At 35.2% G+C, this 26,910-nt stretch overlaps 1 protein-coding gene across 2 annotated transcripts; it reads right to left on the bottom strand.

The window, feature by feature from the left end:
- On the bottom strand, window positions 1–26,836 carry CrebA (Cyclic-AMP response element binding protein A). 2 transcript variants are annotated; one of them, XM_018549849.1, is made up of 7 exons: window positions 26,705–26,836; window positions 22,144–22,372; window positions 2,265–2,580; window positions 1,763–2,112; window positions 1,151–1,417; window positions 338–481; window positions 1–227 (listed from the first exon to the last, which is right to left on the bottom strand). In XM_018549849.1, the coding sequence occupies exons 2-7, from the start codon at window positions 22,285–22,287 to the stop codon at window positions 45–47; spliced, it is 1,404 nt and encodes a 467-aa protein (XP_018405351.1). In that variant the 5' UTR covers window positions 22,288–22,372; window positions 26,705–26,836; the 3' UTR covers window positions 1–44. The 2 variants fall into 2 exon arrangements, with proteins under 2 accessions (XP_018405351.1, XP_018405352.1); XM_018549850.1 differs by lacking the exons at window positions 22,144–22,372; window positions 26,705–26,836 and adding an exon at window positions 13,859–13,913.
- Window positions 26,837–26,910: the final 74 nt, after the last annotated feature.

A 26,910-nucleotide genomic window follows, 5' to 3' on the forward strand; every position in this document is an offset into this window, starting at 1 on the left:
GATACCAAACAAATTTAGGCTATTCTAGATAGAAATGAATAAATTTATTGTTGTAGCTGCAGCAAGGTCTGAAGACGTTGTAACTCCTTCACTAGCTCGCGATTCGTCTCTTCTAGACAATTCAGCTTGTCTTTGTAAGACGAATTCTCGTTTGTCAACATGGTAACCCGCCTCTCTAAACCATCCATATATTCCTTTTTCTTTCTTCGTGATTCCTGCGCTGATATCTGCAAAAAAATATACGTAACAAAAAATTACAATTTTCATCACGTTCATAATTCCACAGCTTGAACAACGTTTGAAAGAATTGGAATACTCGAAATTTTATTATACGTGCCTTATTCTTAATTTTCCTTCGTATTTTTTTTAGAGATTTCTCCTCTTGTTTTGTTAGTGGAAGCTTTGTAGGCACGGGATATCCTTCGGCTATCAAAGTTCTCTTCTCTTCTTCCGTCAATGTTAATACTCCCGTAGATCCTTTCTGTAATGTCAATCGCATGTAAGTGCATCACGCTATTATAATACATTGGATCAATAAATATGACAGGAATAATGAATCACCATCCTGCAGACAAGAATAAAACGTGAAATATGTGAAACTCATCCATAAAAAAACTTTTGAGTTCATTAATGCAAACCTAATCATCTTGCTGACTAATAGTGCGCGACTTTGTATATATTGATATTAATAATGTAAATATGGAATGTAGAGTATGTGGAATATGATGCATCAAAACTAGTATATTAAACAAAAATATTATTAAAAAATGTATGTATGGTATATGTATCCTCGAGTTATATTTAAATAAAATTATTTAATAAATAAGACTAACATAGACGTAGATAAAAATATAAGAAGAAGAAAATAAGAAACTGCATTTAATTATTAGAAATGATTTTTCTTTTAAACGTAAATTATTTAGCTTTTTGCTAAAATTTCCATATTGATAGCAGAAGAATAATGAAATTTTTTTATGAAATTCCTTTCTTTTACGTAACTGCGAAAATCAAAAGCAAATTTTCTCCAAGAGTCTTGTTTTTCCTTCTAAATGCCACGTCGTTTACTTATAACCAATCTAATATAGGTCACGCCTATTAACTTAACAATAACTCATCAGAAATCACGTTAACTCTTCAGAATGTGTCTTACCGGCTGACAGGAAATCAAAGGCGTATGAATGGGTTGTCTGGTGGTGTGAGTGCCGTTGGTGACGTAAAGCCTCGGTGCCAGTAAACCTCTAAGATTCTGTGTGCAAGTCTGAGAATCTCGGCGTTCCGGCGAACAGGAAGCGGAAGCAGTACCCTCGCTATCAGAGCTTGCGCTACTGGGTGGTGTAGGCGGTAATCCTTGCCTCGACGCATGCAAAGTCGTTTCCTTTCCTTTAGAAATCACATCGTACTCCTCAATTTCCATATTCTGGAAGCAAGTGACAACGATAATGATGACAATACGTTAATAGAATCGATATATTAAAATAACAAGCGTTTGAATCTCATCGGTTCTGTTTATTTGTTTAAAAGTAAAATATATAAAAGTCTAAGTTATAAGTTTCGGTTACTTTACACATATATTGAATTAACATTAACTATATTAAAAATTTAACATAAAAATTTTAACAAAATGTAAAATACTTTTTTACTGTTAGTATGAATAATGTAGGAAGTAGATAATTTTTATTAACGGATAAACCTTAACTGTCGAAGTATGTTATCGTTTAAAAACTCCATTTACGTAGCGTAATATTTATTTAAGTTGAGATACCTGATAATACTCCTCGTCATCCTCTTCGCTGTCACTTGTGTGTGAAAGATGGGTTTTGGCGAAGTGAAGGCTCTGCGGAGATACTATTGTTATCGTGTTTTTGTCGTCCACCATATCACAATTTGGCTGACAAGGTGCGCAGGGACTTGCTGGGGCGCTGATAGGCTCGCCCTTGATTTCAGGACATTCATTATCTTCAGGTACTAGGTCGTTTCTCTTGAGGATTATATTCGAGGTAGATGACGACGTCAATGGCAACGACGATGACGATAACGACGACGACGACGATGATTCGATGTGATTTGAAGTGTTGCTTATCGAAATAGCCGGAAAACATTCTTCTTCCATATCTAAAACAACATTTTTAGTGATAATGTTTTACATCCCTTTTCTTACAGCCCTTAGGAATTAGTTTTGAAGAAAAAATGATAAAGAATTGGAGAATGTCATACGATAAACTTATCTATATGTTTTTTTTTTTAAATTTATATTGTTTTCTTACCGTCCATTCTGTCACGGATATCGAGAGATTTATGGTCCAGATTGGCGAAATCGATGGAGGAATTGGTAGTCACTGTAGTAGAACCGACTGCACCGGAACCTGAATTTGGTGTATGAGGATTAGCTCCTGGCGTTGCTGGACTTGGAGGAGGGCTGGGAGCTAAAAGGCTGTAACTATGTTCCGATTTTATCGGTCGTGGTCCACCAAGAGCTGCATCCGTCATTAGACGGTCTCTCAGGATCACATTGTGTCTGAAGCTCAAAACATTGCTCCATTCCTCCTCTTTGGTGTTTAGTAAGATATCTGGATTGAGTATCTATAATGTGATACAGAAATTTGCTGAACGTTAAAATATTTTCTTAATTAAAAAAAAATCTTAGGCTAGAATCTAATTAACTAAAGAGTAAGAGAAGCGCCAATTATAGTTAAAGTTAGATATATTAGAATAATATTTCTATATCTATTCTAAATACACAGATAACAACTATATAAGTTTTATGTGTGTAAATTAATGTATACAGTTAAATAAATTATGAAACTTAGCGGTCCAATAAGACTTGATATTAAATAAATTATGTTTTTGCAACTAAATCTAAATTACAAGGATTACAAAAACCTATTATTTATTCTCTACTCAGTTTTAATTGCAATAAGTATCAAAAGTTTATTCAACCGTTTTTTTAAACATTAATTTTACATATAAAATTTATATATACATAGTTATCACCTATATATCGTCGTTTATCAGATCACTATAGGTCTTCCCTGAGTAAAACAACGATTATATATATGAAGAAAGAATTTATTTGACACAATCATTTTATCTTTTTCATATCTTTGTATTGTCATCAAGATTAATCTTTTATTTCTGCTATAACTTTAATCTTGACTGAACTTACTCGTATCTCTCATATCTCTTTCTCCTGTTCCTTAAAACTAGAAAAAAAAAAATGTAAAGATAAGGTTGAACCAAAATTAAAATTAATTCACGCTGGTAGAAACGGAGGTAAAGATTTGCCGATTGATCAATCGACGTTAGTGGAGAGAGCACAAATCGAGCTAGAGTGGAGAGAAAACGTGGAAATTTCACTGCAAAAGTAACCGTGACGGGAGTCAATGGAAACGGGAGGGGCAGCGTCCGCGGTTGTCAATGGTCGCCGTCCGTCGCGTCGTCTTGAGGCGAGGTGTCAAGGACCCCGGCGTGCTTCTAAAATTATACGCGAGCGTACCGCGAGCGCACGTAAGCGAAGGAGAAGGGCGCTCAAGTTGAGCGGTCAAGTTGAAGGTCGGCCATTACCCGCGCGAGTTCATGAAGTAGCTGGTAGCAACGACTACGCCTCCTTCGGCGATCTTCGGGGACCCTGCCGGGCGCGACCCAGCAATGCGGAACCTGGTCCCAAGGTCAAGACAAATCTTTCCATGCTGCGCTATAACGACGCTATGTTGCTACCAGCTATTCAGCTTCTCGCTTCGTTGCCGTCTCGCACAGTTGGTATATACGGTTTTCCTTTAGTCGTGGGACTTCCCCGTTATGCACGGTTTGCTCTGCAAATCCGGCTGTGAAATGAATATTTGAACAATGATTTAACCGATGTTTGTCTGATGTCGTACGTTTACAGCGGCTTATAATAAAGATAATATACCGATGTGAGAAGCGTACAGGATATGTTCGAAGCAATTTCTAAAATCGCTTTCCGTGGTGCTATTTATTTATGGAAATTAATTTAAAAGAAAGAACTTTATATTGATTTATAAAATTACGTTTTTATTTCTATAGCTCGCTTACATTCCAGTTGCCTTTGTCTCCATTTTTTTCCTATTCCTTTCTTCGTTACACGTGGTCTCCTTAATTTAGATGGGAATATCCCGCAAGTAGGTAATTAGTTACAATGGAACCATTAGTAACCAACAACCCGGAACTCAAATCACAGTCGTCTTCGTTTTCCTCTACTATTCTCTTGTTTACATTGCATAAAACTTTTTTCTCGCAAAGGTTTATCATTACCGGTCAACAGCTCCGGTATTATATAATGTTATTCGCGTACTAGAGTAATAATTTTAAAAAATCCGGGAAACTTACCGCGTGTTTGGTCTAAAATAGATCGTTTTATTCGAACCTAATTAAAACTTTGTTTTCAGTCGTATTTGATTATAAAAACCCATCTGGCTGATCTAGTTTATTATCGAGCTTCGAAATATCCCGCACATTTGGCGCGCGCGGTAGCTCCATAAAAATCTGCTGATTGTAACAATGCGGAACTCGATTCGCAAGGTCACGACACCACTCTCCTTTCTCCTGTTCCCTCTCTCGTTCTTCCTTTTCGTCCTTTTGCCCTTCGTCGTCGTCGTCGCACTCCGTTATGCTCTGTTCGCGCCAACACTTATCTCCCATCCTTCCACGTCTCACTTCCGGCGGAAGCACGTCCGTAACGGGCAATCCTTCTCGTTGTCTTTTCGGAGATACGGCGGAGGATACACGTGCATCCCTTTTTGCGATCGTCTATCCATAGCTTTAAATACGCGTCTTATCATTCATTATCATTCAATTTTCCGTATATGTCTTTGCAAACTTAGAGATACATACATACGTATTTATTTATTTAGAATCGCTGTGAATCGTAATAAATTTATTTGTATAATGATAAATTAAATATAAAAGCTTTTTCAATATTCGTTAATTTATTCGTTGATTAAATATTTTTCAGATAGAAATTGATCTCTTTGTTAAGTTTTTTTCATAGTTCAAAATATAATAATAGAAATATAAGGTACGTCTATTAAACAACTAATTCAATTTTTCATCAATAAAGTTAACAATTTGAAGTTGAAGAATTTTTGACAGATTATGAAAATATTTACAAACAAGTTATATACAACATAAATACGGAATTGTTATCAATAAATGAAGTAAATAATTAATCATCGATATATTTCGTGTTGCAATTACTGATCTGTTTTCTCAATAGTATGGTATTTTCTCTAGCGATCAGCTCGAAGGGCCGAGCGGCGCTCGGCGCTTCTGTATCCCTCCGGAATGGGAATTCCGATTGAATTTCTCCGCCACAAAATTGCAATGTAGCGATTGATTAACTAACTGCGGCGCAACACGGGAAGCGGATCGAGCCCGGGGGTCCGACGAGTTATTTCGCGACGAGAGTTATTTCGCTACTGCGGCATTATTAATTCGTCGTTTCAGCTGTCCACGAGAAATCGCGGCCGGGGTCTCGCGTAATTGCTTCGATTTTTTTCAAGAACAATTATATACTCCTCTCCGTTATACGCAGATTATTATTGCATTATTAATACTACAATTAATTAATCGCTGAAAGATATAAGAGGCGTGTTCGTTCGTTCATGTTTTAGTCACACTTTCTTGCCACCTTTTGAATTTTTAATTAGACATATGTTAATGTAGATAAAGCGAAAGATTTTTTTCGTCTCGATCTCAAGCAGATTTAAATTTAAGGATGTGTATAATTTCAAAGCATTTAGGTACTAAAAAATATAAAAATTTTCTAGGTTTTATATCTATAATATTATGTTTTAGAGAGTATCTGTAAATAAAAAATTTATATTTAATAGTTTGAAAATTATTTGATTTTTTTATTTACATTAATTTTATGTAAAACATTTATGTACGAAAGGTATTTTATAGTACTTATTTGTGTTATTTAATATAAATTATGTAAATTTGCAACTTTGAAATTTTGAGGAAACAGTATAACGAATTAAATCCAACCTTTTTATTAATAAAGACGTTTAATCGTTTCCATATATATAGATATGTATACTGATTAGTACGAAGAATATTACTAAGGCCTCCGTAGTCTAAAGGCTTAAGACACTTTAGTATAGAATGGTGTGCTATATATAGAATGGTTAGATTGTAATTAGCTACGTAAGCTTGTGTTTTCTTGTGACAATTACATGTTACTAACCGCGACCCTTGTAAATGAGGAGAACGTTGAGTGACCGGAACTTTTCCTCTTTCTTTTATTCAACATTGGCGGAAAAAACAACACATAAGCTAACTCTATCCGAAATGAATCGAAACTGTGCACAGCGTACACATTTTATTCCAATTGAATCGTGCATAATGCTACACTTTGTGCACTTCTGTGGACGTTGTGTTAAGATGTGTCGAGCAATTGGAAAGCAACCTGTGTCAGTTACAAATTTTGCAACACCGGAGAATTAAAGCGCGAATAAAAGTGTTTCTTCTATCCATCGACAATACGAATAGCAAGTGAGGCGATTGGAGCGATAATCTGGTGATCGCGCGACGTGGGAGTTGTAAACCGTTATAAAAGGAACAACAGTGTCCAGCACATCTGTGCACGCCCGTCGTGTTATCGTCGACGGATACGAGCGTAAATTACCAATAAAAAAAGGCGATAACAGTTCACGACAAATTAAATCTCCGATGAAAACACAGTCGTAAAAGGATCTGTGGTATTGTTACGTGTACTGCGTAACATCCACGCACGGTATTTCATATCGCACCCGTAAAACAACCCGATTTCGTTTCGCGATCGCGAAACTGCTTATGCCGGTAAGCAGCGGCGCAGAAATTTGCGATGTCGGCGTGAAGACCCGAAGACATATTGCGGGAAGGTCAACGGCATGCACCGGCCGAATATATCTCTAATTACGCTGATACAGTAGTAACCCGAACGTACAAAATATCAATAAGACCAGCGGCAAACACAAATATTTTCGGAACACACACACGCGCGCGCGTTACTATATCATTACATAACGAAAGAAATCATATCCGTTATGCGTGATTAGATCGTCCTCTGTCTCTCTCTCTCTCTCTCTCTCTCGTAATAAATTTCCGACAATACTAGACTGTTTATAAAGATTTGCGGGTATTAGTGTTCTTAACATGTTAAGAAGCGTTGACTGAGTTCATTCAACATATGTATTAATGTTTATTACTCTGCTTCTCAATGCAGGAAAAATATTTTGGATATATCGATAGAACGGTATTTAATTAACGTATTCAACTGTATTGCGTTTGATTTAATATGAAATATTCTATTTAATATTTTATATAAGCAATTTTTATGTACAAATTGTGTAAATCTCAAATTTCCATTGTTTCGTATTTTGGAAATATTTTAAAAATATAGATAATACGATTGGCGTCTCCCTCGAAAATACGTTTAGGCTGTCCATAGTATATATGTACACACACATACACACTATATATGTGATAGTAATCACTATTTTCAATCACGAAGGCGGACTTGTCTATTGTAAACGAATAGGTCAATTGTTCAGGACTTCAGCTGATAGAGAAGGGTAGTTCAACGGCGTCTGTCGGCCTCGTCAAAGTCACGAAAAAAGGTGAACGTCCTCGAGTTTCATCTGAACCATCCCGTCACTTCGTCTATTCCCCACCATGGCCGACGACGAGCGATGATGCCGGCGACGGCGACAGGTCTCTCTCTCCCGTGTACGATGTACTGCCATACAACTCGTTTCAAAACCAGATCCCTTTCTAACAGATAGCCGTGAACCTTCGCAAGAAACTCTAGAAAACTTCGGCCACTCGAGCTCGCGCTCGAGAATCACCGACAGAATCGGATGACATATAAATCCAAGCTGTTTAGTTTGACAAATTTTGTATATCGCTGTATCAGTCGAATTCCAATGACGACGAATTCATCGAGCGAGCTTCTTTTCGCAAAAACAAAATTTCGCCAAATAAAATTTCGTTTTTTATCCGTAACTCAGGATGCTTTTTATTTGGTGACACAAGTTTACGCAAGTGTTGTTCCGTTTTTTATCGTTCATTGAATGTCAAGGAAGACAGAATAAATTTATGTCGACTTGTGTTATATTAAAATGTAGAAATCTCACCCTTAATAAATCTCGAAATGTCACATTATTTTAATATTTTATGTTAAGAAATTATATCTTTTCACTTTTATGCTGCTTGATCTTTTCGTTCCTTTCTCGTTACTATTTTTTGAATCACATATTCAGATAACTGCGTGATTAAAATTTATTTAATCCGTGTTGTCTTCACAATTACCTTGTTAAAGTATATAAAAATGAATCGCACGTACATTTGATTGAATAAATAGGCCGAGTAATTTCGTAAGCGAAAATTGGTGTTTAGCGAGGCATATTTACGGTTACTACCCGAAATTAGTCTTTGCTATCTGAGGGGAAACATGAAATAAATCCGTCAGAATGTTCTCTCTGTTATCCATATAGGATCAACAGGTAGTTCGGCAGATTACAATAGGGGTTAAAAGATGTTATCTAGCATAAAAGACATTCTTATGCGCGATAAAGGAAAAAGGAATATTTGGCTGCTTACTCATTACATACCGATGTCAAAGTTTGCAAATTTTGCTCACTTACGATACAAAATTACTCGACGGCATTATGTAAATTTGCACGATAAAACAGGATAGGGTTAATTTTTAAGATAAAACAAAAATAGTAAAATGCATATCGCAACACAAGCAGACGAGAATTTCTATAATTGTGTTAAATACACATGTAATATTTGATATTATGAGTCGCACTTCTATCGCTCGACGAATTTATTACTTTCTAGTATTGCGTCTAAGAATAGTGCAATCAATGACGATAATTCGAATCGAATGCAGAGGGCCATTCTCTCTGTACCCGTGACCTCGAGATATATCACTCCATCGATTAGTATTCGAATCTGAAAGGCCAATAAAGCCAGCGAATTGCTATTGGGCGACACAATACTCGCGATAGAGTCAAAAGGTCTAATCGCGGAGCCAATTTCAATTATTATTGTTGTCAGCTGTTACAGAAATACACGAGAAAGAAGTACGCACACTGTAGAAGAAGTAAATAAATTAAAAACTTTAGACACACGGAAAAGTTTCGGCTGTTTTATATTCCAGGAATTTGAATTTAAAATATCTGTAAATTATTTCCGAAGCGTTGTGTCTCCTCAACCATCCTTGATATACGAAACGTTGAATATAAACATCGGTTTCCAATTCAATTTCGAATACAGTTCTAGATACATACGGTGACTCGTGCCGAAAGGTTTCAAATACATTTGTTCTGTATTTAATAAGTCTAAACAAGAGTGATGGCAAATTTCGCCTATTTTTTGGACCTCGAATTTCAAACTTATACATTCATATCTCCGGAATCGTGCCTATGCTCACCTTAAAATTTCTCTAGGATTAACGTTACATCATATAGTACTATTTGGCATAAAAAAAAGTTTGAAATTCAAAGTACAAAAAATGGGCGAAGAAACTGGTCTTTTTGCCATCACTCTTTACGTGTAATTTAGAATCATTTATACATAATTATAAATTCCAAGTTGAAGTCCCTGCAGGATGTTTTTATATAACTAACTAACTGACTTTATCAATAATTAGTATAATTATACGCAGTATTCAGATCAATAGTCCATTGTACAACATTATATGTATGTCAAGGATGTAAACTAATTAGTTCTTTTTTTTTATCGATCACAATGTATTATAGTATATATGCGTAACATGGTATTTAATATTTTGATCGATTCTTCTTTATTTGTTTGTTTTCATTTTTTTCATTCGTTAGATTTATAGATATCTTTTGCTACTCGTACAGAAGAATTTTGGACAATTCTAAATGATCTGAGTCACAGCGAAGTTTTCAATTTTGTTATTAACGCGCTTTATTTAACTCGTTGCGTACTCTCCATCCACGTACGTGCGTGGAGAGTAAAGAATCGGTGTCGTGCAAATCCATGCTGTTATCAATTAGGTCAAATAAATGCGAGGAATTACTAATCAGTACGTATAAGGTTTCAAAAAGGACGATGCGACGAAGAAAGACGGAAAAAGAGAGGCAGCGCGCGACGCGACGGTAGGCGCAGCTGATAAGAGCTTATCACACTTGCGCGTAACTATTCAACACGACCGATTCACCAGGTCACTGTTTTGCCTTTTATCGTTGTCGTTATACCTGCGAGCGAATCGCTCGTGTCTGTTTAACACGCCTGATAAATATGCGTCGTTTTGGAAAAAGTCGCCCCTAGCGCTATCGACCCTTCTAATGATAATCTTGAGAGAGAGAGAGAGAGAGAGAGAGAGATTAAAGAAAAAATTCAAATAAAACGAAAAAAGCAGCATGACATTCTCGACACAAATTAAAAGGCTAGAAAAAGATCTGGAATGAAAATTTTTATCTTTTAAGTGTTTTACCCATTTTTTCTATAACAGCACCTTCCACGCTAACAAGTAAACCTACCCAAGCGTGACACTCCAATTTTGATGAGTTTTTAGTATTACTCTTTATACAAAAATAAGCGATACGTATTTTTTTTATACGTGCCCATACGTACTTTTAAGGGGTGAAACACCCCTTTGAAAAAAATCAGTTTCTCTTTCGGAGCGAATATCTTTGAAACTATAAGAGGTAGAGGAAAATTTCTAGAGTGACAATTGAATGGCTTCAAGAGACTTTAGAAATGTAATTTAAAAAATTATTTTTTATAAGTAAATAATTAAAAAAAATTTTTTTTTAATTATAGTCCTGAAGTTTTCTTTTCTACATTGATAAACCCGCGGATATTAATAAAACAAATAATTCTTTCCCATTAAAACAGGAGCATTATATATTTGCGTCATCAATAATGTTATTGAATTATTTAATATGTGTATTAATATTTAACACAATAATTATAATAATGCATTAGTAACATTATTATTTATTTAATACATCATTTTTTTGTAACCTTTTAAATTTTTTTATGTACAATACGAGTTTTAATCTATTTCAACTAATATTATCCAATTTTAGCGTGGACATTATGTCTATCTGTCGTTCAAATCTCACGGTTGTTGATAACGGAAAGGATAAGTGAGCGTCTGTCGCCCGCGACGAAAGCAGCACGTGCTGTGATAAATGTGCAATTCTAATCGTGACGAATTATTCAAGGTCGACAGAATTTCTTCTTCGTCATATCGTAAATCGCATGACTATCGTCTCACGTTACCCTACCTTACCTTACAATGCCCGCAGGGTCAAAATATATTCTTTTCTTTTTTTTTTCATGAAACAGCCTCTCTTTCTCAATTGTGCTTGTGCGACAGATTGCACTGCGTTCATTCACGAGCTGCACGCGCCGCGGTAATATAATAATTATTTCGTGTTGGTAAGAAGACTGTTGGCACAAGAAGATTGAAAGTCGTTTGCGTTCAACTGACTAACTGACGGCAACTTGTGACAGATATAATATATAGTGGATGAATAATATCGAGCGCGATAACTAGATTATTTATCCGAACGATGTAATATTGCTTTCGAATTTTCTCATAAATCATCTTTATAATAGCATTATGTTTTACGCGAGACAGCCCTGTTCTTCGTGCTCTGTATTTGCGTTCCTATGTTTATTGTCGAAGTACGATGTTTCATTCGATTAATATGACTAATTTGTCAAACTACATTTTTCATCAGGTTACACATAATTCAATACACAGAGTTGCAATATGTTACATGCCGTATCAAGTTTCTATAATCTTAAATTTTTTTACAAATTTTTCTTTCATCGAATAGTATCTATAGACTTCCTTAATAAACCTGGATATCGACCCTTATAAAAATTTTTCACCGTTTTTGGACTTCATATGGACCGTTTTTAGTCCGTTTCTGCCTGTTTTTTTACACTCGCAAGCACTTTTTTTTCGCTATATGACTATTTGAGTGCTAAATGAGTATTTCACACTGGTAGCTAAAGATACGTTTTTTCACCTCAAATTTACACAGTATTTACCACTTAAAAATACTCATAATGTGTACGTTTTTACCACTCCTATATACTCGTGTCCTGCATGAGTGCAATCTGTTGATGTTCTTTTACCGCTTATTTTTACGGAAAAGTTTCTGTCTGCGACCTAAAAACAGAATCGTACTTATTCAGTAAAATGCATTTTCACCACTCAACTAACCGTTCGCGGGCTAAAAACGGGCTAAAAAAGGTGAAAAATTTTTATAAGGGGCGTAAAGATCTACTTTTATTTAAAAAATCGCATTAATCAGTATTTTGGACATTAGAAGATCAGAACACGTCAAATTGATCATTATCGAAATACTGTTTTTTCCCCGTGTTTTTAATACCTCTATTGAGTATAAACAGTTCTCATCAATTGCTCGTGGTGAACAAATTTCCAATTTAATCTATCTATAGTTGTCTTTTGAATAAAGCCTGGCCAAGTAGACTGTTTTCTACTATTTCAATACTTTATATACATTACGATGTCCCACACGCAACAAATCTTGTATAAGATATCGAATTACGTTTCATGCTTTTACACAGGGAATGGAAAGTTACTTTTTAAAAGTAACAAGTTACAGCGTGTGTTACTCGTTATCGAGTAAAAAAAGTAATGAGTTACTGTTATTAATTATCGCTTTTTAAAAATAATTTGTTACAATTACTGTTACTCGAAAAAGTAACTTTTCGTTACTTTTCCGTTACTTTTTTAAAATTAGTCTAAAAATATACTTTTGCAGTATTTTTTGAAATAGAAAACGCCCCTTTTTGCTTTAACGTTAAATAACTCGGTGAAAAAAAGGGGCGAATATATAATACTTAAGACATTTCTAAAGTTAAAAGAAATCGGAAATTGCACTTTGTAATGCAAAGAATAATAAAATTAAAATTTAGTTTCACATCAAAAAAATTTCTTACAGTGTAATAGAAATTCTTTTCTCTCTAAAATTTTAAAATGTCAAAAATTTTATATTTTATTATTAATTTTGTACATATAATGTACAAAATTAAGCAAAAAAAATGTTTGTTTAGAAATGATTAAATCTTATAAAATTCAATAATTTCACTGCAGATATACATTTCTTTGACAGAAAAGCCTGCAGTTTAGAATTGTACTATTACATGCTTGTAGAAAGAGGGAGAATATAGCTTCGCGAGCCAGAGTGCGCGAAAGAAAAGTTTACGGTTACGCATGTACAAAGGTGGAATCCCGCATCTAACGGTGTTATGCGAACACAGAGACGATAAGAAGCTAGAAACGGTAAGAACGCAACAATCGTATCCTGCGATCGATAAATTTTTACTTTCCACTTGCATTATACGCTCGAAAAAAAAATCATTCTTATAATTCGATTGATTATAAATAATATATTTTGTTACAATAGAAAGGATATATTACATTTATAAAAGTGTCACGACCAAGAATACGACCAAAATTTGTTTAGCAATATTATTTCATTAGTTAATAATAATAACTTTCTGCCAAATTAAAAAATAACATTTTTTCCCCCTTTTCTGAAGAACTTAATTTTTTGAGTTGTCATTTCTGAAATAAGGGAATACAATATCTATACTTTTTAAGCGTAACGATGTGGATCTAAAAATATGAAAGATCAATCTGAGATAGTCGCGATTAAGGGTCTGCGCACAATGGAGGAACAGATATTAAATATTAAAATATTAACCTATCAGAATCGTGTATCCGATGTATCTGGTATCTGATAGGTTAATATTTTAATATCTAATATCTGTTCCTCCATTGTGCGCAGACCCTAACTGTTTCAGAGATTAATGCGCAATAAAAAAAAAAACGTACGAGGAAGAGTCTCCAAGTCGCTTGGTATTTTTTCGTCTCAGCTATTGTAAAAGTCGAACGGCTACCGTTGTTGAAAGATTTGATATAAATGTCGAAAGGTCACGCTACGGTGATTTTGTCGTGAATTCTTCCGATCCTTCCTTTCCTTCCTCCGTTTGCGGGTTAAGCTGCGGCGTAACGATGAAGCGGACGGGGAAGCCAAGCGTGCAAACAAACGGGAAGCCAGGAAAAACAATAATTATTTACGTGCCATGGTCGTTCGGAATCGTGCTGGGCCTCGGCGATAAGGAAATGTGCCGCTAGAAAATGAGCGATCGCCGGTAATTGGCGTTTTTATTTATTTATTTTTTTTTTTCTTTCAGAACGCTCGATGTCGTGAATGGAGAATCGAGGAGTCGAGAAGTTCCGCTCGCTTGGGCGGAAAGTTCGTCGGAGAGAATATATTGTTTCGGCATGTCCGTCAAGATAGAAAGCCGATTCGTAAGAGATGTGACGTTCGAGACATGCTTCGTTTAAGACCTGTATTCATAATTGATTTTCATATTTGAAATAGTCTTAAAATGTCACAAATTAATCAGAGAGCTGTGTGAAAGCACTAAAATGCCTTGTCATGTCAAAGAATTTAGTGCTCGCAGGTTATTGGTCTCAGAATAATCCTTTAGACATTTTTTTGTGTAGAAGCAAAATATGATAAATTGATAATTAATGTTTACTTTTCACACAAACAGGCGTTTTTTCGAAAACTTTTTCCAGTATAAATACTTCTTATATTCACTGTATTTGTTCGTTAAGGAAACAAATTCGAATTACACAAAAAATAAATGTCACTCAAGCTTCGTAATTTTTCTACATACGCGTTTTCTGGAGGTTATTCATTTTTATATAATATTTGCGACGTGTGCAGTGAGACAAGTGTCGCAATATCGTTTCATTATTGTGTACTTCGACTCCCACTCTTGGCGCCTATGTTTCCGGTATTGCGAGCTCGGCATATTTCCTGCTTCCGGTTTTGGACTCTCTAGAAGGCAACCGACCACAATTTTTCTCATACAGGCATTATATTATGGTGATTATTGTGGGTATTTTACTGCGACACCATAGTTGTTTTTATCTCTTCTTCCTAATTAGATATGCTCTGATATGTAATCTATATTGCTATTGTACGTTATGTTTGCCAGATAAATAAATGATTACGAAGCATCTCAAGGCAGCATTGATTACCTAATAATTTTTTATATCCAAATAACAATTTATTTTTTTATTAATACTAATTATTGATTATTTTTTTATTAGTTATATCAATCTTTCAAAGTTACATTATACGTTTTATGGATATGACATAATATCTAATTCAACTTCGATTGCTTATAATTTTTAAATCAACAGATTGTAACAAATTTCTTTTCATTCAATCAAAACGCCAGATATTTAGGAATATTGAACAATTGTCTGTACCTTTATCAGTAAAATAATTATAAGCAATAAAGTAAACAGAAATTAAAAAAAATTGTTTCTAAAGAAAGGTCTGTTATTCAAGAGCGAGTCCAAGAGTGACGTTAAAAAGTCAATTTCAGATAAATTAATAATTTTCAATTCTATTCTCAATACTTTATTTCTATAAATAATATTTCTATAAATAATATTCTATAAATAAATTAAATCATAATTAAAAGAATGTCAATGTTGTAATAAAAAATTAATATTATGTCTTCAATAAATGATGGATGGGAGCAAGATGGAAATTATGATGTCGAGATGCTTCCTGTTTCTGTAGGAAACACAATACCGTTTATTTATGATAACAACATGTCGACAGGTTTTTTCTTCAACATCACGTATCAAAGACAATCGATATTTACACGGGCGTAGCCAAAAGGGGATCACAATCCCTTAAATTTTAAACAACAAAAGTAATTAAAACTGCTTAAACGGATTATATTTAATGAATATTCATGAGAAATTAATTTTAGAAAAGAAGAAAGAATTGGAGGTAAAGGAGTAACAGAAAGATTTTCTAAGAATCCAAAACGTTTAATGTTATAAATTTAACTTTTTTTCTATTTAAAGAATTAATTTAAAAGAATTTTAAAAGAAAAAATTAATTAAATATGTATAATTTTATGATTTACTTGTCAGTAATTAATTATAAAACATTACAGTAGTATAAAACGAAACAAATCCAATAGTCTATACCATTTTGGCTATCCTTCTTTTCCCTCTCGGATTCAAAAGTTTCACAATTTTAATTTGCCCTCTTCCTTCTCTAAATAAAATCTTGGCTACGCTTGAATATTTATGTTATATTGTAGGAAAATTACTTTCGTGTATTTTCCTAACACGTCCGTCTTGCATCCCTTTCTGGGTAGCGGCTTGAAACGAAAGCTTTCCCATCAGGAGGGCTTTTGACATTCAATTTTTACATTAATGGCATGCTGAGAAAAAACGATGGTTAGATAAAACGCCAATACCTTATATAATTTATAAATAAGTAAAAAAAAGTCTATAATTTATGATTTATAAATAAGTAAAAAAAATTTACAATTTATGTATACTGTAATTTATACATATATAAAAAAGCAAAAAAAATTCATAATTTTATTTTTATTCAGAGTAATAGTTTTATCGGGGGATAATTTTCTTATCAGAGTGCGACAATCGTCTGAGTTTTCTAAAATGCTTTCACATTATTTAATTGATTTAGAATATCACACTTTCGTAAGACAAATTTATTTTTAATAACGAAGGCAATCAAAGGCTAATGAGAATTTTAGCGCAGTAATCAGTGCGCGATAATTTTTTTCCTTTTCCTTTCTCTAAAACTACTAATTTATTGAACAAACGTTTCGATTCTATACTTTGTATTTTCAGTATATGAAGGAATTTTACTTCCTCACGTCAACCGGCGGAGCAACCTGAAATGAACCTAAACACACAATTACGAGTGATGTATAGTAAGATTACTTTGTTCTACATTTTTTCAATAATATTGTAGCTACTCGTAGTTAAAGTTTTTTTTAAATTAATTTTTATTTGTTTATAAGCGATTGATGTTGATAAGTGAAAATATATTACAACAAAATAAATATGCAACCAAATAAAATAAATTTGAATAAAGCTAAAATAATAAATTTATTACTGTCAAAATAATAATAATAAATTAATTTTTATCACTGCAAATCTGTACCGATTAAAAATTTGTATGAATTTTTTCTTTCTATATAGGACTACGCGTAAGTGGCTGTAAAGTATTTAATTCAATACAAGGTTCGAATGTGTAACGCGAGGACTATAGGGTACTATCAACATTTGCGTCAGTAGCACCTGCGCAAGCACGACAAACGCGCGCGCAAGTGAGGAAAATTGCTTTACAACGCCCACGATAAAAATGCGATACACACGAGCCTAGACACGCAGTTACGGGCGCCGCGCATGGTGGAGATTACCTTGCTCTACATTTTCAATATTGGAACTATTTGAATTTAAAATTCGTTAGACTGATTTTTGCCTATTTAAATGATTGATGCTGGCACCAAGTATATGTAAATATTACAGCAAAATAAATGCGAAACATACAAATGAATAAAATAAACTTGATCGAAGCGCTAAAATGATAAATTCGTATATCTCGTAAAAACTAAAACTCGAAAAATGTGCACGAGTCTCTCCCTTAGAGATAATATAACGGCATACATTGTCAAGGTAATGACGCTTATCGAAACAAGTGTCTTTAACGTAACGGGACAGATAGCGAAATTAATTACAGCTGTATTAACCCGTAACTGGAACATATGGGTCTTTATGACCCTGGGAATAATTTTATAAATGGTGTGTTCTGAAAAAATATTTTCCACGTTTACAGCACCTGTCAAACATGGATACGTTTTATTAATCTGTTTCTTTTTTTCAGTTTGTATCACAAGTTAATGCAATTCTTTTAAAAATCAACTTAAGAATATAATATATATTTTATAAAGACTAGAATAAATATTTATACATTAGATTAAGTATTTATATACTAAATCTGTATTTGTTAAAATCTTTTATTTGTACAATACAACTATTTAATGATAGGATACTTTTGGCAGCTATTATATATATCTATTGTAACAATATTATTATTATTATTTCTGTTTTTCAGACAGCTTTATATTATATGTAGAATTGTATAATACAACTTGAAGAATTTTTAAAGAAATATAAAATTAGCAACAAAATACTTCAATGGATTTCAAAGACTTATATTTTTCTTTAAGACAAAAATGCGTTTCTGTTATGAATTAAGCTTCGTAGTAAGCAAAAATATTAATATCGAGTTATATTTTCGGAGAAAAAATTTCGCTGTAACAATCGATTTCTGATCTGTCTCCCAGTTTGTATTCCTAGAGTTTCAGAATCTGTATCGATTGTTACATTGGGAACACTCGCTGTGTTTGCATTTCTACGCTTCGTCGTTTCGTTGCTCGCTTCCACGTAATAACACGATTAATCACGACACTCGTTACGTCGATGGCATATCGCGCGATGCCACCGTTTTTTTATTAGAGAGAGGAAAGCCGGTTAAGAGAGAGAAATCAATATATTTGCCTTAAGCGACACAGTAATTTGTAATCGATTCATTATGGGTGTGGTTTCGACGACGATTAAGATGAGCTGTTGCGTCTCTAATATTGGAAATTGGATATAATTTTCTAATCCAGACTCGGCTGCATTTAGCACGCAGGGATTCCCGTGTTTTTCTTTCATGAAAAAAAGTTCGTTGGCTTAAACGATTTTATTAGCTATAGATGTATTTGCGCGCGCGATGAACTGTCCATCGCTCGATGTAATTCCTGCCAAAGAGGACTGACCCTCTAAATATGATGAGACAGCATTGGCATGCATGCGCCGCGCGCCGATTCGCCTTTCAATTTCTATTTTATGACGTTACAACCAGACTCGATGCATATTAATAATTCATTGTTATGTGAAAATAATTAAGTACAGATTGAAAATTCCAGCAAAATCAACACGGAGATGTACGCGTGATTGTAGAAAGACCCGTGAGTTCCGAAACGTTCGATACTATTTTTATATTTTTATGTTGTATTAACATTATAAACTATATAGAAATTTATTTTATAAAAAACAATCTTATTATCATTCGATTTGGACTGTTTTTTTCTTTATACTTTGCGTTGTAAAAAACGAGCGAAATCGAATTATTTTATATAGTTGGTAGTTTTATTGTTTTGGCACTACTATGTTTTGTTACTTTGAGTCAGTCTCTGTAACCCGTTTGAAAAGTGATAAATATGTGAAAGCTACGATAAAATTGTAAATAGTATTTATATAGAATTGCGAATTGTGAAAATATATACATAGAACTATTTTGAGTTCAGACGCGTTACGTCAATTACAATTATTAGCATATATACATATATAAGAAATTCAGTAATCCTCTCCATTCTTATCAGCATTTCTCCATAATTCGTTCATGTTTAATCTAAAATTTAATCTCAAATTATTTGAGTATAACCGGAAACAACGCCGAATATCATTTCTCGGAAGTATTCGTAGTTTCGGAAATTCCCCAAGAAGTACCTAATTCAGACGAGAACGCGAAGCGTCGTTAAATTTACATTCAAAAGGGAACTGATTGCTCTATGCTCCAAATAATTATTTTTACATATATATTTATTTGATATATGAACGGCTGAATATAACGATGGTAATCGAGTGGCTCTTCGCGAAAGACGTGTGTCAGTGAACATACTGGAAATGATGCGATATTTATACAGGTGTGGGGACACACCTATTATAATGTCTTACTACCCAAATACGGCATCCTTCACATTTGGAAACACGGTAGTGTCTCGGCACCAAGCCAAGCCGGCGAATTTCGGGAGATCGAGAGGTTATTGAAGACAATCAATTGTATATACAATAAATGAATAAAATGTCAATAATGGTGATTTTAATTGAGATGTAAAAACATCCTAGATCTAGTTTATGTAAAAAAAAGATATCAAGTATAACCATTTTCGATTAAGACGTTTTTTTTACACATATTTTTAACGCGTGTTACGTCCTGATTTTTAATTTTACATTGCATAGATAACGTTGAAATGCATGATGCTATGGAAAAAGGAAAAAAATAATTGCCATCATTCCCAGCATTTGTTGCGTAAGTCCTCGATAGAAGAATATACGAAGAACGAATCGGTGTGAGATTAACTCGAGTCTCTAAGACGATGGCATCTACCACACGATTGACGATTGAATTTTATTTCCAACGGGATCGAAACGTGGATATCGGCGACCTTCTAGGAAACGATAAAAATACCGGTTATAACCGCGTCTCCTCGCCGCGCCGCTTTGGAAACCTGCTAAATTACTACTCGGTGAAGCTACGGGCGGCCGATAAGAAGAACAATAACTAATAATAAAGTTACACGTCCGGTGCGGCGCAGCGCAGCGCGTAAAACAGCAACGACTGCATGCGAATTGGTATTTATTCACCCGCGCTGCGCCGCGCCGCGCCGCGCCGGAGAGAGACATAGTCGAGGCGTAACGGTATTAAAGAGAGGCGACGCGTTAATGATTAGGATTAATTTGTCGCGCGCGTGAGGCGAAGTAATACGATGCCCTCGCGTGCGAGGAGAATTTCTTACGTGAAAGGGCCGCGCGCGCGAGGAATTCGCGACCGTGTCCCATTTTGCGCGCCGATCGAAGAGACGAGAGAACACGTACGTTTGAGAGAATGAAAGGAGCATGTGCGCGCAGCTATTGTTGCTGTCGCGAATGCAACGAGCGAGCGATGAAGAATAGTTTCCGTCGTGCATGTACGCTCGCAGGATGGCAGATAGATACGCGAGGGTCGCGAGGAACAGGCGCGACGAATTGTCCGACTCTGGTGGAAGAATTATCGGCGCTGCGTTGACGTAACGTCCTACAAGGCGCTATCATGTAAATTTGTCGGTTTCCTCATTTCCTTAAGCTTAATTAGCGCAAGTCGCAACCGTGTCACCATAAGCGCGATGATAAATGATTAATATATGCATGATGCATACGTAAGTATGCGACCGATTCTTTAATTGTTATTCACAATTTAAAGACTGTCGTGCACTTTCTCTGAACTCTGAGGATATTGAAATAAGTTTCGAAAAGTATATAGTGACTGAAAAAAGATTTGGAGAATTGACGTTATTTTGATAAAATCTTACTTTGATTGTCTACGAAGTCAGTTTCAATATTTTCACTTTTACTAAGTAAATATTAGTGAAGGAAAAAATAATCGCCATTAAGAGCCGACAAAATTTGTCGGCTCTTAATGGCGATTATTTTTTCCTTTACTGATTTATTCACATGAGCCTTATAAATTATTTTGTATTATTTACTAATTGTAAGTAGTTGTCACTTGAAAATTGTAATGTTTCAAATATATGTATCACACTCTATTATTAAATATTTTGTTGTTGTTATCATTTAGGAATATGTAAGAAGCAGGGAAAAAAGTGTGTTTTCCAGTAACATTCAAAATCAATTTGATAAGCATAACGCGTGCAAGCGTTCCTTGCATTTTACATGAAAAGAAGCTCATAAAAGAGACACTTCTGCGAACAGTACTGTGAAATAGTATTGTAAAATGTGAATATTCTCTTGCAAAGTACGATCGTATATTCCCGTCGTAATAGATAAGGTTCCGGAAATAACGGCATTCGTGCTATGTTTAAAAATATATATTTCAATGCGTCAGTAATATGTCTTGATAACATTACTAGCCGTCGACCGTCTCTTGGGATTTGACACGAAATATTCGAATAACGTGGAGGATTGCGGATGCACGACCCTCTGAAGGATGTAGGCGTCCCTACGATCCCCCAATGGAGCTTCCTTTCATTCGAGATTTCAAATAAATACTTTCCCGAGAACATATAATAATGTCACGTAGACACAATAAATTTGCGATCAGTAAACGACGCAGTCATATATCTATAACTATCATGCAGCAGAAATCTCTTATTTAATATCGGTGTCAACTTAAAACAATTATAAAAACAGATACATCAATTACTTATTTTAAGTATTAAAAGCACTGAGCAATATGTGCTCTTAATATTCAAAATATGTAAGTAATTAATCACTATCTTATCAGTGCTAAATTTTTATATATTAGAATTTTTAAAATAAAGGGTTTCTAAGGAACTACTATATATATATATACTATATTTTTCTTTTACGATGAAATTCTCGACGTTTCCATCTCTTCTCTTAGAAATCAGTTTATGTAAAGGTTGCGCACTCACCGGCGGTTCGGTGATATAGGACTCCCACAGTTCCTTGAGGTCGCCCGTTCCCACGTCGTAGAATGCCATGATATATATTTCGTTTCCTTTACCTTTCCGGATAATGCGAGCTCCGTTGGTCAGAGGAACATGATACTCGCCCATGAAGGACGAAGAAAATTAAAGCGCCGACATGCCGTCGCCACGAGAATTCAGCGTTCTTTGACAGTCTTGCTAGCTCCGTTAGTATCTGGAAGTCAAAATTATCCCGTATAAACTCGATCATCTAACATTATATTGCGAACATTGTTAATTATCTTCTTTTCTTTGTTTACTAAATTGACAAGGGATCTGCGATTATACAACGATATCTAATTACATTAATTGCGTTAACGAGAACTCGCGAGAACCACGGATAAGGTGGATCTCCCTCTCCCTTGGGATAAGATTGAAATCTCTCTTCAAGATTAAAGTAGAAGCTTGGCTATTTGTAGAAGGTAGGAGAAAATAAATTCAGCGTTATATTTGCGATTTGGTTAAAATTAAATTCAGAAGAGAGCGAGAGATAGAGAGGAATATCGCATTTTTCGCGGTGTATAAATAAAATGAGGAAGAACAGAGGGAAGAAAAGGTAAAGGTATGGTAATATATACGTGCAAATATCTCGCTCGATAACGCAGACAAGCCCGGAAAGATATTTATGTAAGTGTTGTTAAAAGATTTAACACCGGACGTTGGATGCAGCTGATCCGGCAAAAGGCGTTTAACGAGTTTACATAGATTACAGTACACACGCACGTGCGCCTCCGTGACCTCAGCGTATGCATACGGTATCACGCGTGTCGTATCATCTGCCGCGGCTGGTTTTGCGTTTAATACCTTTTGTTCCATATTACGGGATGATGTATAGCCGCGCATTACAGGCCGCGATGCGTTCTAACGAGTTCAATGGACCTGTCTTTATGGGCTATAACGTCATCGCAATTGCAAGAAAAAGAGCGAAGAGAGGGAAGCTGTTTCACGGTAACGCGACGATATCACGAAATTGTAACAAGTTACCGCATGGGCATTAAGTAATTCATAATTCTTTTTCTTATATGTATTTGTTAGAATTTCATACTCGTAATATTTTAATAAATATATGGAGAACGGTTACGTATTTAGATGCAAATATATATCTTTTAAATCTTTTTTACTTGCGTTGCACAGAAATAAGGAATCTTTAATATAATAAGGAATATGTAAGTCGCAAGAGTTATCTTTCGAGTGCGACGAAGTATCTTGGAGTATGAAGTTCAATTGAACCACTTCTCGCATATATATATATATAGGCATACATGCACAACAGTCCAGAAATCACCATCGACCTCCGCTTACCATCAGACAAAGAAATTAAGCTCCTCGTTACGTGGCGCGACGTAAAAAAATTCCCTCCTTAAAAATCTTAGTCTTTCTCTTTCGTGTCTGATAGATTCTTTTTACGTGCGATGTACGTAATGATTTCCGATAAAAAGACACCTACTTATGAGTAAGGAATTAAGTAGTTTCGCGCGGGTGTGAGGCTCTCGAAAGTTATAATGTTACATGGCATCCCTACATCATGGGGGAATTAAATAAATCGACATATATTTGATCGCCAAGATAGTACCATCGATTACGAGAATAATCATAAGAAGACATTGTCAATAATCAATACGTTATTGTACATAACATGTACCTACATATTATTTCAAACAGTGAAACAGTTATTATATCTATGCTAAAACATTTTTAAAAGAAATTATTCTAATAATAAATATTGCACGGGAAGAACAACTTTCCTATCATCGGAAAATATTTTTAAAAAAGCTGATATTTATCTAAAAAGGTGTAAATAAAAATTATTTTTATATATTTTTTTATCTCTTGGATACGATAAAGTTATTAGTAAGAAGTCCATGGCGTTTAAAGAAGCATTCAGAAAATGAAACAAGAACATGTTGCATTTATTGAAATCTAGATAAATCATCGTGCTTAAATTGTGTAGAATGCTCAAACATGAGCGAGAAGTTGATATTTCAACTTGCGCGCAATACATAATTATTTTCCTAATGGAACAAAATGATTTTCCAATCTCTGGAATGTGAAATATAGGATAACCTTTGGCTCAAATTTAGATATGGGTAGTGCTCAGAAAGAATCCTTGTTAAACTCGGGACACACAAGTCTATCTTAAAACGTTTCCGAGACCTTTTAAGATATCTTATATCCTGATTTTGATCATGCGTGCTATCTAGGTATTTTTTAAAGCCAATGTTATCTCGATTTTGTCAAAATTATTGTATGATCTATCTACAGCCAAACTTTTAGATATGTCAGCAAAATTATTCTTTCCACGTACGTTTATCGATGAGAAATGGCCAAAATCTTCACTGGCTTGTTTTTTCTTAAATTTCACAATAAAATGATATATCTGTTTCTCCGTGAAAAAGCGTCGCATAAAACATTTATATTCGCATTGATAACGCAACAGTCCGTTACTCAAAATTTTGCGTCATCTCGTGTATAACGTATCGCGATATACCTACTTATTACTATCGAAATCGCTTGAAAATTATTTCCGAACGTATATCTCTCTATTGCTTCCGCTGATAATTAATTCGCAGATCAATGCCAGACTGCGCGTGTTATCTTTTAAAAATAAATAAGCAATAAAGAAAAGCGCGCGCGAATACACACACACACACACGCGCACACAGTTGAAATGTTTACGTAGATTTTTAGAACGGATAAACAGAAATCGCAATAACAACCTGCGTGTTGGCCTATACGCGCTCCTTCATTGTTTATTTATTTTTGACATATAGTTCAAAGAGTCAGTTACCGTTATAATTCGTGTTCGTGCGTTATTCTTTAATTTTATAAAATTTTATTAAATTGACCTTATTAATTACTGATCAATTTCATTGATGATATTATTGTTTCAGCCTCAGTTTGTTACTTTCAAGTCCGAGAATAATTGATATATGCGCTTTGTACAACTGGAAGATGTACGTATTTCACGACACGCTCGCCTTATTCCTTTTCTCCTTATTTTTTTTTTTTTTTTCAAATAACGTAGGATGTTCGCGCAAATGTCACTTCCAATACAATCGTCCGACTCCGTTCAAGCGACCTTTCGACGCGCGAACGATTCCACGTAACCGCAGTCGATGCTAATCGAAACTGGTATTTCCGGAAAGAAAAAGGAAAGATGCATCGATCGACGCCGACGAGAATACGCGATCCGCGTGTTTCAGAAACATTATTTCTATCAATCGCGAGGAGCGCGTGAAGCTTTCTTATCGTGACGCGATGCGTCAAACTTATAAATACTATCCACAGCGAAATTTTATCGCTGGGGACACGATGAAAGTTTCGTTTCACCTTTGGTACGCATTACTTGAACATTCCAGGCAGTCGCGCTGTCAGCAAAGATTACGATACAATCCACCAAACACGATAAACTCATTCCATTATTTGTGAAAAAGTCTAGTAACAATATAGATGATAATTAGTTTCATATGTAGAGATAATTCTAGAGATAATACTCTCTCAGGGAAAAAGACATAGACTGGATTGATAGCACCTTTCGATGTGAATTTAAATTCTCGCTCTCTCTCTCTCTCTCTTATTCTCTTTTTTATTCTTTTGCTTATGCATTTAATAAATTTCTACGTAGTTTATCCGCAGATGATACAATCGAGCCACACAATTTTTCGACTACATTATACTTCCATTCCACATAACGTCGTAATATAAAACTTGTACAGTTGTCATTTATATAAATCTCGCTGACTGCAATATTATTATCTCTTAACAACCACTGTTCAACGCAATTGCGACCAAAGATGGATCGATTCTCGTGATGTTGCGAGAGAATCTATCCGTTCATTAATCGGCGGGAGGAATTTCACATTCTACGTGCGCATCACTTGCCTCAGTATTGTGATCGAAGCCTCTATACGCATTTTGGAGACTGCAAATTAAAGATTAGAATTAGACCAATTAGAATCGATCTCCGCAATACAATTATATACTTTCGATATGGTTCTGAGAATGACTGCGTTCAAAATGGGAAGGACAGTTTCGCAACTATTGCGACACTCTTTAATATACTCGTACTTGAATTATACCTGCATTTAGATCCATAGCGAGGAACTGACGAGGTAAAGGAAAAAACCCAATCGTTTTAGCTGTAAGAAAGAACCTTACGGCACAGAAACGGTTATTACTTTTTCTCTCCGCGCCGGACGCGGAGATCTCTCGGGAATTTATCGCGCCCGGTTGGGAGTGACCCCAGCGAGCGAAGATAGATCCGGTCGTCGTAATCGGAGCGCACCAGATGGAACGGAGCGCCGCCGCGCCGCCGCCGGCTCGGCTCGGCTCGGCGCGGCGCGGCGCGTGCCCGTGCACCGGGTCTGTAAGTGTAATCCGCGTCGAGATATAGCGGTACCGCGGGACGGGCAGATTGATGGGAAAAAAACGAAACAAAAAAAAGAATTAAGGAAAAGACGAGAACAGAGAGGGAGAGAGATTGTACGCAAAAATGATCGTTACTCACCGAACGGAAGAACGTGGAAGGGATCTCGATCTCTCGTCGACCTCCGGGGGGGGGCCGCGGGAAAGTCACAGACTTAATTTCTCCAAGTGCGTTATATATTTTAAGGCACAAAAACACTTGTAACACCGCTCGCTCGCGAGAACGGTCTCACACGGTGACCGCGACGACCGCGCCAATGAAACGAGAGCCGGAGAAAACGGGACACG

This window comes from Cyphomyrmex costatus, unplaced genomic scaffold (assembly GCF_001594065.2).
Source record: "Cyphomyrmex costatus isolate MS0001 unplaced genomic scaffold, Ccosl1.0 scaffold907, whole genome shotgun sequence".
Lineage (NCBI taxonomy): Eukaryota > Metazoa > Arthropoda > Insecta > Hymenoptera > Formicidae > Cyphomyrmex > Cyphomyrmex costatus.